Raw genomic sequence first — 18727 nt, forward strand, 5'->3', positions numbered from 1 at the left:
TATTTATAGGCATTTTGAGGTTTGGGAAACTTTGCCCCTCCTGGTAGGAATGTATATCCCATACGTCACTAGCTCATGGACTCTTGCTAATATGAAAGAAATTAATTTATCAGGTAAGTTCTTACATAAATTATGTTTTTTAAACACTAAAAATTTTGGTGTTGACTGTCTCTTTAACAACACTTATTTTGGAAGAAAATGGACACAGAGCCTCTGCTGCACTTCTTGATGACAGGAAAACTAGAAGGCAGTCACGTTCTATTAATTATTCAAATTGAGATAATGTCACTGCATCAAGTACCAGATGTAGATTCCATAGAAAAGATTTTTTTTTTATATTGACATGAAACACTGAAATTGTAATATATAATGTTTTTCTGTAAAAACCTTATTTACTGATATCACTGTAACTGTTTTTAACAGAGAAGACAAGGCAGTGCCCATTTATTCACGCAAACGTTACACATATTTCTTCAATATTAAAGTGCCATAAAACATGTTGAGATCTGGAGTTAGAGCTTTACAATTTGGAAAATTAAAAGAAAGGGCTAATGGTGAGGCACTGCAGTATAAATTTGCAGGTAAAGTAATTAAAGTACATATTATATTATTTTGTCTCTATCCCAACTTGTTTTATGTCCCTGTAATATATAATTACAAATACATCTGACATTGGTCTCTGGCTAATTTTTAATCTGAATAATTAATAATTGTATTATTTAGCATCATTTAAATACAAAACAAATTTCCTTGGTTAGTTTTTCTTTTCAAAATGTATTCATTAGTAGGATCTTTAGGCTTGCTTATAGATGTCTTAAAGGGACAGCGTACTGTAAAATTGGCTTTTCCTTGAAGCATTTACAAACATTTGTTGTACCAGCTACAGAGTTTAAAATGTAAAGGGAATTACTCATTTAGGTATAAATTTTGTATATTAAACAGCTGTGTCTGCTAACTCCCACCACAACCTAATCAAATTGCATTAGCTTCCAGAGAGACCAGACCTCATTAGCTTATCTCTATATATTTACACAAAATCCTCCTGATCTTATCTCTCTATACAAAGTGAGCCCAATACTTACTACCCAATGATCTAAAGCTCTGGCGAGATTATCTAAAATGTTTTGTCAGTATTATGAGGTCCCTCAAATAATTTTACAAAGGCACATTTTAGCTGATAGCTGTTTATTTAACTATGCAGTGTTTTGGATGTGAAGGAGATAATGCTCAAAAAAAGGCCCTAAAGATGTTGCGTGATTTCTCTCCATGAGTTTTTGATCATCACGCCCTTAGAGAGAACAATGGAAAATGAAAATGTTATTATCTCTCTGTCCCACCCCCTGAGAGTGTAATTTTTTATAAACCTTCTTGTTTAGAACTCCATCCTCTCTGTCTTCCCTAGCTGCCGTATTTCTCCTTTACAATTCATAATGAATGTTTCTGCCAGGAAGATCTTCCTTACACGTCGCTCCTCATCTGCTGCACCTTTCTGCCAATCTCTTCACTGGCTTCCTCTAGCCTCAAAATTAAAACACAAAATCCTGACCCTAACATTCAAGACTCTCAAAAATTCTGCCCCCCATATCTCTTACCTTGTCTCTATATACTCTCCCTTGCGTCCCCTTCACTCTGCTCATGAACAACTATTCCTCTCTTGTTACCTCCTCATATTCCCGTTTACAGGACTTCTCCAGAATGGCCCTAATTCTCTGCCTCCCTCTGCAAGTTTCTTCCTTAGCTTTCAAACTTATAAGCACACCTTAAAGAGACACGAAACCCAAAAAAATGATTTCATGATTTAGGTAGAACATAGAAGTAAACGAAAAAGTTGTTTAAAATTTTATTATCAAATTGTTTCATTCCCTTGGAATCATTTGTTGAAGGAGCAGCAATGCTCTACTGGTTTCTAACTGAACACATGGGTGAACCAATGACAATTTGTATATATATGCAGCCAACAATCAGCAGCTAGAACCTAGGTTCTTTGCTGCTCCTGAGCTTTCATAGATAAACCTTTCAGCAAAGGCTAACAAGAGAAGAAAGCAAATAACTTAATAGATGTAAATTGGAAAGTTGTTTAAAATTGTTGTTTACATTTTATAGCGCTATATTAATAGTGCTGCAGAATCTGTTGGCATGCTACAAATAAATAATAATAGTAATATAACTTTTCTATAACCAGTAATTAACTGTTGAAGTATTCAGTATAGGTGGAGATACAAAAGGCAAAATTAACTATTTGGAATCACAAAATAAAGTTAAATGAGTGAATTATAAACAATTTAACTCCAGCTAATATGGATCATTGGAAAAACATTGAAGGGGAGAAAGAAAATCACAGTACAGTAAAGTCAAGGTGTTTTTTAAATTATGGTTTGCTATGTACAAAATCATGCCCATCAACCTAAAAGTATATGTAATCTAGTTGGGTAAACCGACTTCTATACGAAGAAAACATATTTCAGAATCCATAGTTTTAGCCTTTGTATAGTTAATTGGTTACAAAGTTTAAATTCTGAAACTAATGCTTTTGAAAGTTGACATATTTCACTTTAGTGGTGTCAACTAAGACATCTTTACTTAAAAAAAATATATATCATTTTAATAGTGTATATCTGTTTTCTGCAGGTTAATGACTGAAGAGAGTGAAATAAGATTTGTCCACAAATACATGGGACTTGTTCCTGGCTGGGGAGGAGCAGCAAGATTAATTCACATCATTGGAAGTAAAAATGCTCTTAAATTACTGTGTGGTTCACTCAAAGTAAATTCAGAAAGTGCTTTAAACATTGGGCTGGCTGATGATATTATATCTTCCAGTAATTATAAACCATTACAAGAAGCCCAACACTGGATAGCCCAATATACTAAAGGTCCAGCAGAGGTAATCAGAGCTACAAAACAAGTAGTGATTTCAGGGAGAGAACTAAACCTTGAAGATGCTTTAAGAAGAGAGAAGAAAATATTTGGAACAGTGTGGGGTGGGCCAGCCAACCTTGAGGCTCTGGCAAAAGGAACCAAACACAAATAGATTTTAATACATTATGTGATCTAAACTTCTAAAAATTATAACAAAATCGTAAATGACTGCATTGCCTTTGTAACTCATTTTCTGATTTTTCTGTAAGTGCATGAACGATTAAGCAAATAAAAATCACTGTTTATGTTCACATATACCAGTTTCCACAACTGTTAAGTATATTGCCTTTTAATATTTGCAGTAGGTAGGAGCTTCCAACAAGTCTTTGGAATATATATATATATATATATATATATATATATATATATATATATATATATATATATATATATATATATATATATATATATATATATATATAAAGCACAATGGAAGATCAAGAACAGTAGAGGAGTTTTAGAAAAGTTTGTCAAGACTTTGTCTTTCTGGGGTGCCCGTACGTCAGAGGGTCCTGCACACCTCTCATACATATAACAAAATTCAAGAGGGAGACGTCAGCGCCACCAGCTTATCAAGGTAAAGAGGCCTATTTATCAAAGGTCTGTCAGACCTTCTCCGACAGTGCGGATCAGGTCCGACAGACATCGCTGAATGCGGAGAGCAATACGCTCTCCGTATTCAGCATTGCAACGCCGCCCCCTGCAGACTCACGGCCAATCGGCCGCCAGCAGGGGGGTGTCAATCAACCCGATTGTACTCGATCGGGTTGAATTCCGGCAATCTCTGTACGCCTGCTCAGAGCAGGCGGACAGCGTTCTGGAGCAGCGGTCTTTAGACCGGTGCTTCATAACTGCTGTTTCTGGCGAGTCTGAAGACTCGCCAGAAACATGGGCCCTCAAGCTCCATTCGGAGCTTGATTAATGGGCCTCTGTATCTAATGATGTATCTGAGCATATGGCAGGGTCAAAAATGGGGTCTGAGTCTAACATAGAGGCATCTGACTCTGACGCAAGGATGGCATATGCCTCCTCAGCACTATATGTTCTCTGTGACATGATTTATTTTTATCAGTCACAGAAAAAAAATTACTAAAAAAAAAAAATCAACACAAAATTAAAATTAACTAAATGGCTCTGAAAAGAGCCATTGGGTCTCACACAAAAAACTCGCCAGAAACATGGGCCCTCAAGCTCCATCCGGAGCTTGATAAATGGGCCTCATAGTCTTTATTTACAGTGACATGAATACAGAAAATAGCTATTTTCTGTCTTCATGTCACTGTAAATAAAGACTATACCTTGATAAACTGCGCAACTTTATACTTAATGTTAAGTATAGGAGCAGGGGGCATGCTGCTTAGAAGCCTGTATCTCAGGCATCTAAGCAGCTACAGACCTCACCATTGGAAAGGTAATCACCTAACCTAACCAACAGTGTAAGTCTTGGGGGTCTGAAAAAAATTAAAAAAAAGTAAAAAAAAAAATTGTTCAAAAAATAAAAATAACATTAAAAAATATTAGCACCCAGGTGTGAAAGTGCTTAGCACTCAAAGGGTTAAAGGGTGGTTTGATAGAATTCTACAATTCCTCTAGTTTTACCTAATCTTATTTCTAAAGAGATGTGCTTATGCTCATATCATTCTACCCCTTAATATTAAAGATTAGACACACAAATGTTAGCTCTGTTGTGAAGTTGTTTTCAGTAAAAGGTGTTTCCTGGTTCTTCAGTTGATGCACAATCGAAGCTAGAACAGTTAACTTATTCTCCAATAGGTTTATATGGTATATTTTTGGTTAGAGTAAGATTGTTGCAGCCATTAGTACACCATACCTGCAAATCTGCTGTATGAGCTAGTGACGTATGGGATATACATTCCTACCAGGAGGGGCAAAGTTTCCCAAACCTCAAAATGCCTATAAATACACCCCTCACCACACCCACAATTCAGTTTAACGAACAGCCAAGAAGTTGGGTGATAAGGAAGGAGCGAAAGCATCAAAAATAAGGAATTGGAATAATTGTGCTTTATACAAAAAAATCATAACCACCACAAAATGGGTGGGCCTCATGATTTTATCAGGTAAGTTCTTACATAAATTATGTTTTCTTTCATGTAATTAGCAAGAGTCCATGAGCTAGTGACGTATGGGATAGCAAATACCCAAGATGTGGAACTTCCACGCAAGAGTCACTAGAGAGGGAGGGATAAAATAAAGACAGCCAATTCCACTGAAAAAATAATCCACAACCCAAATCAAAAAGTTTTAATCTTATAATGAAAAAAACTTAAATTATAAGCAGAAGAATCAAACTGAAACAGCTGCCTGAAGTACTTTTCTACCAAAAACTGCTTCGGAAGAAGAGAAAACATCAAAATGGTAGAATTTAGTAAAAGTATGCAAAGAAGACCAAGTTGCTGCTTTGCAAATCTGATCAACAGAAGCTTCATTCCTAAAAGCCCAGGAAGTAGAAACTGACCTAGTAGAATGAGCCGTAATCCTTTGAGGCGGGGATTTACCCGAATCTACATAAGCATGATGAATCAAAGACTTTAACCAAGACGCCAAAGAAATGGCAGAAGCCTTCTGACCTTTCCTAGAACCAGAAAAGATAACAAATAGACTAGAAGTCTTTCTGAAATCTTTAGTAGCTTCAACATAATATTTCAAAGCTCTTACTACATCCAAAGAATGTAAAGATCTCTCCAGAGAATTCTTAGGATTAGGACACAATGAAGGGACAACAATTTCTCTACTAATGTTGTTAGAATTCACAACCTTAGGTAAAAAATTAAATGAAGTCCGCAACACCGCCTTATCCTGATGAAAAATCAGAAAAGGAGATTCACAAGAAAGAGCAGATAACTCAGAAACTCTTCTAGCAGAAGAGATGGCCAAAAGGAACAAAACTTTCCAGGAAAGTAATTTAATATCCAGAGAATGCATAGGTTCAAACGGAGGAGCCTGTAAAGCCCTCAGAACCAAATTGAGACTCCAAGGAGGAGAGATTGACTTAATGACAGGCTTGATACGAACCAAAGCCTGTACAAAACAATGAATATCAGGATCATTAGCAATATTTCTGTGAAAAAGAACCAAAAGAGCAGAGATTTGTCCTTTCGAGGAACTTGCAGACAAACCCTTATCCAAACCATCTTGAAGAAATTGTAACATTCTAGGAATTCTAAAAGAATGCCAAGAGAATTTATGTGAAGAACACCAAGAAATGTAAGTCTTCCAGACTCTGTAATAGATCTTTCTAGACACAGATTTACGAGCCTGTAACATAGTATTAATCACTGAGTCAGAGAAACCTCTATGACTAAGTATTAAGCGTTCAATCTCCATACCTTCAAATTTAATGATTTGAGATCCTGATGGAAAAATGGGCCTTGAGACAGAAGGTCTGGCCTTAACGGAAGTGTCCAAGGTTGGCAACTTGCCATCCGAACGAGATCCGCATACCAAAACCTGCGTGGCCATGCTGGAGCCACCAGCAGTACAAACGAACGCTCCCTGGATCTGGACAGATACCTGGGAAGTTTCTTGTTTAGATGAGATGCCATCGGATCTATTTTTGGAAGCCCCCAGATTTGAAAAATCTGAAGAAATACCTCTGGGTGAAGAGACCATTCGCCCGGGTGTAACGTCTGGCGACTGAGATAATCCGCTTCCTAATTGTCTATACCTGGGGTGTGAACCGCAGAAATTAGACAGGAGCTGGATTCCGCCCATACAAGTATCCGAGATTACTCTTTCATAGCCTGAGGACTGTGAGTCCCCCCTTGATGATTGACATATGCCACGGTTGTGACATTGTCTGTCTGAAAACAAATAAACGATTCTCTATTCAGAAGAGGCCAGAACTGAAGAGCTCTGAAAATCGCACAGAGTTCCAAAATGTTGATTGGTAATCTCGCCTCCTGAGATTCCCAAACCCCCTGCGCTGTCAGAGATCCCCATACAGCTCCCCAACCTGAAAGACTCGCATCTGTTGAGATCACAGTCCAGGTTGGACGAACAAAAGAGGCCCCTTGAACTAAACAATGGTGATCTAACCACCAAGTCAGAGAAGATTGAACATTGGGATTTAAGGATATTAATTGTGATATCTTTGTATAATCCCTGCACCATTGGTTCAGCATACAAAGCTGAAGAGATCTCATGTGAAAACGAGCAAAAGGGATTGCGTCCGATGCAGCAGTCATGAGACCTAAAATTTCCATGCACAAAGCTACCGAAGGGAAAGATTGAGACTGAAGGTTTCGACAAGCTGAAACCAATTTCAGACGTCTCTTTTCTGTTAGAGACAAAGTCATGGACACTGAATCTATTTGGAAACCCAAAAAGGTTACCCTTGTCTGAGGAATCAAGGAACTCTTTGGTAAACTGATCCTCCAACCATGTCTTTGAAGAAACAACACAAGTTGATTTGTGTGAGATTCTGCAGAATGTAAAGACTGAGCAAGTACCAAGATATCGTCCAAATAAGGAAATACCGCAATACCCTGCTCCCTGATTACAGAAAGAAGGGCACAGAGAACCTTCGAAAAGATCATTGGAGCTGTTGCTAGGCCAAAAGGAAGAGCAACAAACTGGTAATGCTTGTCTAGAAAAGAGAATCTCAGGAACTGATAAAGGTCCGGATGAATTGGAATATGAAGATATGCATCCTGTAAGTCTATTGTGGACATATAATGCCCTTGCTGAACAAAAGGCAGAATAGTCCTTATAGTCAACATCTTGAATGTTGGTATCCTTACATAACGATTCAATATTTTTAGATCCAGAACTGGTCTGAAAGAATTCTCTTTCTTTGGAACAATAAACAGATTTGAATAAAACCCCAGGCCCTGTTCCAGAACTGGAACTGGCACAATTACCCCAGCTGACTCCAGATCTGAAACACATTTCAGAAACGCTTGAGCCTTTACTGGGTTTACTGGAATGCGTGAAAGAAAGAATCTTCTCACAGGCGGTCTTACCTTGAAACCTATTCTGTACCCTTGTGAAACAATGTTCTGAATCCAAAGACTTTGAATCGAATTGATCCAAACATCTTTGAAAATCGTAACCTGCCCCCTACCAGCTGTGCTGGAATGAGGGCCGCACCTTCATGCGGATTTGGGAGCTGTTTTTGACTTTCTAAAAGACTTGGATTTATTCCAAACTGGAGAAGGTTTCCATACGGAAACTGTTACTTTAGAGGAAGGGTCAGCCTTTTGTTCCTTATTCTGACAAAAGGAATGAAAACGATTAGCAGCCCTATATTTACCTTTAGATTTTTTATCCTGAGGTAAAAAGGCTCCCTTCCCCCCAGTAACAGTTGAAATTATTGAGTCTAACTGAGAACCAAATAGTTTATTACCTTGGAAAGAAAGAGAAAGCAAAGTTGACTTAGGAGTCATATCTGCATTCCAAGACTTAAGCCATAAAGCTCTTCTGGCTAAAATAGCTAAAGACATATACCTGACATCAATTCTAATGATATCGAAAATGGTATCACAAATAAAGTTATTAGCATGTTGAAGGAGTTTAACAATGCTATAAGCATTATGGTCTGACACTTGTTGCGCTAAAGCCTCCAACCAGAAAGTTGAAGCTGCAGCAACATCAGCCAAAGAAATAGCAGGTCTAAGAAGATTACCTGAACATAAATAAGCCTTCCTTAGAAAGGATTCAAGCTTCCTATCTAAAGGATCCTAAAACAAAGTACTATCTGCCGTAGGAATACTAGTACGTTTAGCAAGAGTAGAGACAGCCCCATCAACTTTGGGGATTTTCTCCCAAAACTCTAATCTATCAGATGGCAAAGGGTACAATTTCTTAAACCTTGGAGAAGGAGTAAATGAAGTACCCAGACTATTCCATTCCCTAGAAATTACTTCTGAAATAGCATCAAGAACTGGAAAAACTTCTGGAATAACTACATGAGGTTTAAAAACTGAATTTAAACGCTTAGTAGTTTTAATATGAAGAGGACTAGACTCCTCCATATCTAATGCAATCAACACTTCTTTAAGTAAAGAACGAATAAACTCCATCTTAAACAAATATGAAGATTTATCAGTGTCAATATCTGAGGTAGAATCTTCTGAACCAGATAGATCCTCATCAGAAATAGATAAGTCAGAATGATGGCGGTCATCTAAAAATTCATCTGAAATATGTGAAGTTTTAAAAGACCTCTTACGTTTACTAGAAGGAGGAATAACAGACAGAGCCTTCCGAATAGAATTAGAAACAAATTCTTTAACATTAACAGGAACATCCTGAACATTAGATGTTGAAGGAACAACAACAGGTAATGGATTATTACTAATGGAAATATTATCAGCGTTGGATAGTTTATCATGACAACTAACACAAACTACAGCCGGAGGAACAGTTACCAAAAGTTTACAACAAATGCACTTAGCTTTGGTAGAACCGACATCAGGCAGCGCTTTTCCAGAAGTAGATTCTGATCCAGGGTCAGGTAGTGACATCTTGCAATATGTAAAAGAAAAAACAACATATAAAGCAAAATTATCAAATTCCTTAAATGTCAGTTTCAGGAATGGGAAAAAATGCAAAATGAAACAAGCCTCTAGAAAACCAGAAGCAACTAAAAAGTGAGACTGAAATAATGTGAAAAAAACTGGCGCCAAGTATGACGCCCACATTTTTGGCGCCAAGTATAACGTCCACATATTTTGGTGCCAAGAATGATGCCCATATTTTTTGGCGCCAAAAAAACGTCCCCAATACACATACGTCTAAAAAATGACGCAATTACATGAAAACTTTCGGCGCCAACTATGACGCCGGAAATGACGAAATTTTTTCGCCAAAAAAATCTTGTGCCAAGAGTGACGCAATAAATAGAAGCATTTTCTGCACCCGCCAGCCTAACAGCCCGCAATTTTTGAAAAAAAGTCAATTGAAAATTTTAAGGTAAGAAAAATAAAATTTATATGCATTTTCCCAAAAAAATGAAACTGACAGTCTGAATGAAGGAATACTGATTATTCTGAATCATGGCAAATATAAGTTTAAACACATATATTTAGAACTTTACATATAAAGTGCCCAACCATAGCTTTGAGTGTCATAAATAGAAATAAGACTTACTTACCCTAAGACACTCATTTGCATATAGTAGATAGCCAAACTAGTACTGAAATGAGAATCAGTAGAGGTAATGTTATATAAGAGTATATCGTCGATCTGAAAAGGGAGGTAGGAGAAGAAATCTCTACGACCGATAACAGAGAACCTATGAAATAGATCCCCTAGAGGAAGACCATTGTATTCAAATAGGCAATACTCTCTTCACATCCCTCTGACATTCACTGCACTCTGAGAGGAAAACTGGGCTTCAGCCTGCTGCGAAGCGCATATCAACGTAGAATCTAGCACAAACTTACTTCACCACCTCCATGGGAGGCAAAGTTTGTAAAACTGAATTGTGGGTGTGGTGAGGGGTGTATTTATAGGCATTTTGAGGTTTGGGAAACTTTGCCCCTCCTGGTAGGAATGTATATCCCATACGTCACTAGCTCATGGACTCTTGCTAATTACATGAAAGAAAACAACTCTTGTGCCAAATTTTCATATTATATAAAACGTACATAAGCGGGAATCAAAGATTCATTGCCTGGTAAAGTTGAATAATCCAGCTGAAAAGCTAATTCTGTTGTCCTTAGTGTGCTGCCAAATTATCTTTAGTATTCTCAGACACTTCATCTATACGTCTTTTTGCACTGAGAAGAATCAGCTTAATTATATTGTTTTGTGATTAATGCAAAACATCACTAATTGCTTGAAGGATGAAATGTTTGCTTATTGCATGTGGCTTCCAGACTTAGCAATCAGCAGTGAAATGTATGATGACACAATCATTGTTGAGGAACACTGCAAAACATTGTTAATGTTGATATCACAGTGATTCAAAAAAGGTTCTGTTTTTGTCTGCCGTATCAAGATCTGCTTTTTGCAAACGTTCTCTCAGTCTGGCATGCTTCATTCCACATATTCGGCAAACAGCTAGGTGTTCGTTTATTAGTTATGGTATAAATCCAAATTTTAAGGATCCAAAACTATAGTGTCTGCATTTATTTTTTGATGCCTCTGCTTCAGACTTTTTTTTTTTTTACTTTAAATTTAGTTTATTTATTATATTTTAATAACAACTTCAAAATAAGTGAATATGCTTCATTACCATCACTACATAATACATAGTTATGATAATCAGTTTATGAATCATGCACAAGTACATTAATTTCCTGTAATGACACACATCTTTAAGGGCCAGATTAGGAGTTGAGCGCAAACTATTGCTTACGCTAAATCGATATTTGTTCTCAACTGAATGATACCAGCGCACACTAATGTGCGATGGTGTTAAGAGTTAGGTGCATTGCACTCATGAGAGCGTGTTGTTATTATTATTATACTTTATTTATGAAGCGCCATCATATTCCGCAATGCTGTCCATGGATACAGTTCATTTAAATAAAACAATAATATAAAACTTCTAAGAGACAGGACAAAATTTACAAACACATGCAGGAGGAATTGAGTGCCATATTCATGTGGGAACTTACAATCTAGAAGGGTAGGAGGTTGAGAAACAGGAGGTGAGGACTGCAAGATTGAGAAAGATGTTAATGTAGAGTTAGATGAGGGAAATGTTAGGTAAGAGAAATATTATTGAGTTGGGTGGTAGGCTGAACAGAAAAATCTTCAGAGAGCAATAAAAGGAAGAAAGATTAGGGCAAAGCCTGACAGCACGATGGAGAGTGTTCTAGGCTCGTCATGAGCAGAGCGAAGGGGTCGGAAGGGAGAGTATCTGGAGACAAGGTCTGAGCTATAGGGGGAGCAGTGCAGTTGAGGGCTTTGTATGTCAGAGTGAGAATTTTGTGTTTAATCCTGGAGGCAAGAGGAAGCCAGTGAAGGGATTGGCATAGAGGTGCAGCAGATGAAGAGGGACGTGTAAGGAATTTATTTATTATCCAATTCAGGATACATATCAAAAACAGAAACAATAACAACAGAAAAAAACACAATGTATACAGAGTGCATTAGGCCAAACCGTCCAACATCGAGAAGAAGCATAGCGTTGTGGACATCATTTGCCCCTTAATACGTCTCTAATCAATAAATTTATATTGTTTGTACCTGAAGTGGGGAGCTTTTAAACATTTATAGTAAGTTCGCAATAGAGCATGTGACAAGAAAAGGAAAGAAAAAAAAAAGGAAGAACCCCCCCCCCCCACACACACTGTTCGTAAACTTCAGTTAAGGTAACACTAATCTGCCTACAGGTCTGGGAATTCTTTATTTAAAATGGCGAACTCTACCGTCTCTGAGCCCTGGAAAGGTGCAATTAACTGGGATTGGGTTTCTTTGGGGAAACTAATAATAACCTTAAACCATTTTGTTGAGAAGCATCTAATTTGTACCTCTGTATTTACTGAGGTGTCCGTCTGCTCCATGATGAGCTGGTTTTTAAGCTTGTGCCTAAATTCTGCCAAATTAGGGGCCTTAGAAGATTTCTTTATGACCGTCTATAAAAAAAAAAAAAAGATATGTTTGACCGAGAATTGAAACTGCATATGGTTAATTTTGTTTGCCCAAAAATTTAACTTATACCAAAATTTCCTAACCTTAGGGCAGTCCCAAAAACAGTGTATCAAGTCTGCATTAGGTAGTTTGCATTTAGAGCGTACCTGAGTTATTCCACTTGGCTTTCATATATGGTGTAATGTATTTTCTGTTTATAATTTTGGTGTGGGATTCTCTCCAGGAAGAGTGTTGATAAATCTGCGAGCATAAAGCTTTTATGTATATTTTCAACCGTGACCTTCCATCGATCTGCAATTTTTTTTTACTTTATTGTTCCCTTTTAAGTTCATAGTTATTTTATATAATAAAGTTATGTTGTATTTTCCTGCTTTAAATACGTTTAGAACGGGTTTCAATATTTTCCACACAGAGTCCTCTGCAGGCTCGTAGAGGAAGTTATGCAGGAAATGTCGAACCTGGAAAAAGGGGAGTAAGTCCTTATTGGAAATCCCGAATTCTTGAGTTAAGTCCTGCAGTGCTCGACAGGCCACAGAACACCTTTCTCTCAGCTTCTCTAAGTATATTAAGCCCTTTTGCGCCCATCTATTAAAACATTTTGAGTTTAAGGCCGGTGTAAAATTAGGATTGCCCACTATAATCATGTATTTTGAACATTTATGCTTGATATGTAGTTTTTTTTAATGTTTTATGCCAAGCCTGGATTACATTATAGATAGCTGGCAGTTGTTTAATTTTAGTTGGGCATTTATCAAGATTACAGTGCAAAAGTGCTTTCAGGAAGTATGGCCAAACTAGGGTTTCCTCCGTTGAAAGAGCTGCATAGTAGTCTGCACCTGTTAACCAATCTAATGCTATTTTTGACACACAAACTAAGTTATAGATCTTTATATCTGGAAACGCCAACCCCCCCATCTGGTCTGGTCAATGATAGTTTATTAACCGCGATGGCCTTCCTTTTTTCCCCCAAATATACTGTATAAATATCTGATTGAGTGATTTTATATCTGTCTGTTTTATTACGATTGGCAAGTTTTGCATTAGATAAAGGAGTTTAAGGAAAATCACCATTTTAATCAGATTCATTTTGCCAGACAATGTAAAATTAAATTTAGCCCAATTATTAAGATCATGTCTAATTTTGGAGAAAATTGGTGCGTAATTAAGGTCGTACCATTCATTACTTTCTTTTGACAGTTTAATCCCCAAATAAACAAAGGTCGCTTTGGCCTCTTTAAAGTAGTGCAACTGATATGATTCTTTATGCTTGTATAGCCAGAAGATTTCTGTCTTAAGTGTGTTTACTTTATATCCTGAGAATCCACTAAATTCTTGTAATATCTTAATCAATGATGGGATATTCCTACCAGTGTTAGCTATCAGCACTAATAGGTCATCCGCATAGAGTAATGTAGTAATCTTTCTGTGTTCTAGTTTGATCCCGTCTATCTCTTTCCTTATGTATATTACTAAAGGTTCCAATGCCATATTGAAAAGGTAAGGGGAAAGTGGGCAACCCTGTCTAGAACCTTTAAAGAGTGGGAAGTTTGTGGTAGGGATATTTTTAATCAGGACGGAGAAAGGTCCCCTCAACCCCAAACCTGGGAAGAGTTGAAAATAGGTGATCCCAGGAAATGGAGTCGAAGGCCTTCTCTGCGTCAATTGAAATTATTGCGGCATCAGGGCCTTTCAGGATATCTCTCTTAAGGAAGTAATATTTATTAAGAATCAGTTGTAGTTTCCTTAAATTACGTGATAAATTTCTTCCAGGCATAACGCCGACCTGATCCATATGGATGAGAGGGCCTATGATTAACTTAAACCTTTCAACAACAATGCTCATCAAGATTTTATAGTCACTGTTTAAAAGTGAGATGGGCCTATATGAAGTTATCTGCTCTGGGTCTTTATCCTTTTTTTAAAATCAAGACGATTTGTGATGAAGTAAAATATCTAGAACAAGGTTTGGCGCCAAAGTAATAGTTGTTAAAAAGTGAAACCAACGTTTGAACTATATCTTCTGAGAGGATTTTATAAAGTTCTATAGGGATCTAGTCCGGACCGGCAGCTTTATTGTGGACTGCTTTCTTTATAGCCTTAATTACTTCAATAGAGGTTATTGGGGCGTTTAGCGCCTTCTGTTGCTCCCTTTCCAACTTTGGGGTTTGTATATTTTGCCAAAATTTCTCTTTACTTGCTACATTTGCTTTATCTTTAGAATAAAGGTCTTGAAAGTATTGTAAAACAAAATTGTTAATTTCGTTATTTTTAGTAATTCTACCTACTGGTGTCTTAAGGGCTTCGATCATAGATTTCTTTTTTTTAGATTTGGTAGGTTAGCCAGATATTTCCATGCTTTCCCTCCGTGTCTGTAGTAAAAGAACCTGGTTCTAAGGGCGTCTTGCGCTGATCTTTGTGTCAGAAAGGTTTCTCTTTCCCTTTTAGCTTGTTGATATAAATTCCAAAATTTTGATGAGGGGTTACTAACATATGTATTGTAGGCATTGCATAGTTGATTAGCTAGTTGGGAGTCCCTCATTATCATTTTTCCTTTTTGAATAACTAGATAGGCCTTAATCTCGCCCCTGATCACAGCCTTAAAGACTTCCCAAAGTGTTTCTATTTGTATTTTCAACCAGGCTTTAAATTTAACATTATCAAAGTATCTTTGAAAAAACAGCCTATTATTATTACCGTCCTGGGGATTTCTTAAATTAATCTTTAGAGTTAGGATTGCATGGTATGATATGACCACCTCCTTGATGTCTGCAGACATGTCTAACCCCAACATATTTTCAAAAACAAAAAAGTAGTCTATCCTAGACATTGTTTGATATAAATGAGACTCGCAGGTGAAGCTTCTTACGTCTGGGTTTTGTATTCTCCAGATATCCTTAATGTGTAATAAACTAGTAAAATTTTTAAGTAATTTGGATTCTTGTTTGCTGTTTTTGTTCAATGAAGGTTTAAGCCTATCTAAAGTCGGGTATGCGGTTAAATTAAAATCTCCTGCAATAACAAGATTTTTTGAGTAAATTTGGAGAAGCATGGTCTGTAGGTTGTGTCAGAATATTTTATCTAATTTGTTCGGGACATAGATATTGCACAAATTAAGCAGTGTGCCTTCGATCAAAATTTGTGAAATCATATATCTTTCGTCTGGGTCAAAGGTTGAGTCTAAAATGTTATATTGTATGTTTTTATTAAAAAGAAGTGCCCCCCCTTTTTCCTATTCTTACATGGGGTTCCTATCACTTCGCCTATCCACCCCATTTTGAGTTCTGCTTTTTCTCAGGTGGGTATCCTGAAGGAAGACTATAACTGGCTTGTAACGATTTAGATGGACAACGATTTTTTTCCGTTTTTGGGGTGATGTAATGCCACCAACATTCCAAGATGCCAATTTAAGTTGAGACTTCATCTAAATCTTTATAGTAAAAAAAGTTTCCCTTAGGTGTTAAGACAGCTAGGGGTGGAATATACAATAATGGTGGGGAGGGGGAAAGGGGGCAAGGGAGGGAGAGAGAGGGAGGGAAAAAAAAACTATATCAGCAAATGTTTTTGGAACATGATAAAAACCATGGTTACACAAAATAGCCGTCAACATAATTACACTTTTGGTGGCTTATGTCGATTTAAGCCTTTACACAATTTTCAAAGAGTAATGCTCTTTTTTTTGCGAAGCCCCTGATCTCCCCAGGGCTGCTCAGTATCATGGATTCATTTTCTGTAAATATTTTTAATTTTGGCTGGGTATATGACTGTGGCCTTAATACCATTGGCAATACGTTTAGTGCAAAGGGGAGTCACTTCTTTTTGCTGCAATTAATTTTCTACCGAAAAGTCTTAGAATAACAGTATTGTTTTGTCTTCTTTTGGAAAAGGGATTCTTTTCCTCTAGTGCTGCATGATGCTGAGTTTGTCCTGGAAATTCAGGAACCTCGCAATCACCGGTCTGCTCTTAATTGTGCCATCAGAAAAGGATTTTGGAATACCTATACGGTGCGCCCTTTCAACTGCAAGGGGGAGAGAGCCAGGATCCATCCCTAAGGCCAGTGGTAATACCTTTGATATAAATTCAATGAGATCCTGAAAATCAGAGGTTTCAGGTAAACCTATAATTCTGACGTTGTTGCGTCTATTACGGTCTTCAAACTCATTCAATTTATACTGGATATTAGCAAGTTGTACTGTTTGTTCTCGGATAGTTGTTGCTTGTTCGTCATTAGTGTCTTCTAAGTCTGATATACGTTGTTCTGCCTCATTTAGTCTGTGTGAAAAGTGTTTAAACTCATTAGCAAGATTTGAAATTTCTGCTTTAAGGTGTTCAAATTGTGGGATTATGAGGTCTGAGATTTGTTTAACTATGTCTTGGGGTTCCATCGGGGATAAATCTGCCGTATTGACTAACGGTACTAGATTTACTATATTGTCAGAGCTGGTCCTAGTCCTCCTGTCTTTTACTTTAGGTGGCATATTTGGTGAATATGATTTGTAACTAGTAATGAATTTGTCCATAAAGTGTGAAAAAAATGTGAGTGACAATAAGTGAATACAGCAAAAAAGCAGGAACATAAAAAGGGAGAAAAAAAAAGTGTTGAAAAGAAAAAAACAAAATCATGGGTGGGTAGTCAAGTGTGATTTAGGTGAATTGCAAGTTGGGGAGTGAGTGGGCCCTGAGCTTGCCAATAGCAATCATGTTGGAACTCCAAGCAGTCAGTTGATTAAGTATTTGGGGGGAGAAAGAGAAGAGAAAAAATTAAACATTTAGAAGGCAGGAATGTAGTCTCCTTTACCATTAGTAAGTCCCCTGTCACATTTGATCAATATAGAAAACCAACCCGTTGTATTATATATATATTAGATCAACAATTCAAATAACAGTTGGGGAATTCGAAAGGACTCTTATTGGTTCTCTATTTGTGTCTTTAAAGGGACAGTCTACACCAGAATTTTTATTGTTTTAAAAGATAGATAATCCCTTTTTTACTCATTCCCCAGTTTTGCATAACCAACACAGTTATAATAATATACTTTTAACCTCTGTGATTATCTTGTATCTAAGCCTCTGCAAACTGCCCCTTTATTTCAGTTCTTTTGACAAACTTGCATTTTAGCCAATCAGTGCCTGCTCCCAGATAACTTCACGTGCACGAGCACAGTGTTATCTATATGAAATACGTGAACTAACACCCTCTAGTGGTGAAAAGCTGTTAAAATGCATTCTGAAAAGAGGTGGCCTTCAAGGTCTATGAAATTAGCATATGAACCTCCTAGGTTAAGCTTTCCACTAAGAATACAAAGAGAACAAAGCAAAATTGGTGATAAAAGTAAATTGGAAAATTGTTTAAAATTACATGCCCTATCTGAATCATTAAAGTTTATTTTGGCCTAGACTGTCCCTTTAAGGTTTTTTCTTTTGAGACCCTGAATGAAACCATAAAAAAGTGTCATTAGTTTAGGCAAATGTTTAAGGGCCTGACACTTTAAATACAGCTCAGAAAACACAAACCACAAAAGCACTTATGTCAATATAGCATATACAATCAAAAAAATTTAAACCAGACCATTAAATGCAGCACTCTATAGGTGGCCCCAATAACTGCTGCATTAACCTCTGCGTCCAAGTGTAGGCCAAGTCGAAAAAATGGCAAATAGCAAAATTGGCTCTAGGCTAGGGCCTAATTGCCGACAGTGGAGAACAAAAGTCAAAGATGGCAGTTTAAAGTACTTTTATTTGTATCGAATAAACCACATAGTCCTGCAAATAGACTTATTCCTTATGTCAAGTGGCTTGGTATAAGTAGCAAGCGTAGGGCAAAAGCACAAACCTTTTTGGCCATATTGTGTGACTAAGATCCCAATTTTATTTAAAAAGAATAGTTGTCTCTTGATGTTGTTTGCAGGCAATTTTTTGCAGCAGTTCAAAAAATATGTTGTGCTTTTGAAAATGGATGTGCGCCAATACCTTTTTGTTTGCGTAGGGCAAAAGCAAGCAGGAAAGGTCTTACTGGGCTGACTCCTCGCTTAGCAGAGAGACACTCCTTTGGCTTGCCCCTAATTCTCTCCAGTTCCTTGCTAAAAGTTGGGGCCCACAGGTGATCTGGGCTCTGGTATGTTGTTGTCTCCTCGCAGCCTGTATACTTGGAAAGTAGCAGCGCCGTAGAAAACTGCTGGCTGGTGGAGGCGATCGATACTGCTTCCGTAGGGCACCGGATGGTGTTACAGCATACCGCACTGT

General features: G+C 37.3%; 1 protein-coding gene across 3 annotated transcripts in view; it reads left to right on the plus strand.

Moving 5' to 3' along the window:
- Positions 1 to 3174, plus strand: part of ECHDC1 (ethylmalonyl-CoA decarboxylase 1) — a 71153-nt gene extending 67979 nt beyond the window's left edge. For all 3 annotated transcript variants that reach the window (XM_053710711.1, XM_053710713.1, XM_053710710.1), the window contains exon 6: positions 2629 to 3174. In XM_053710711.1, the coding sequence (XP_053566686.1) occupies positions 2629 to 3031 (403 nt within the window). In that variant the 3' untranslated portion in view covers positions 3032 to 3174. The remainder of the gene's footprint in view (positions 1 to 2628) is intronic.
- Positions 3175 to 18727: the final 15553 nt, after the last annotated feature.

Source organism: Bombina bombina, chromosome 4, assembly GCF_027579735.1.
Source record: "Bombina bombina isolate aBomBom1 chromosome 4, aBomBom1.pri, whole genome shotgun sequence".
Lineage (NCBI taxonomy): Eukaryota > Metazoa > Chordata > Amphibia > Anura > Bombinatoridae > Bombina > Bombina bombina.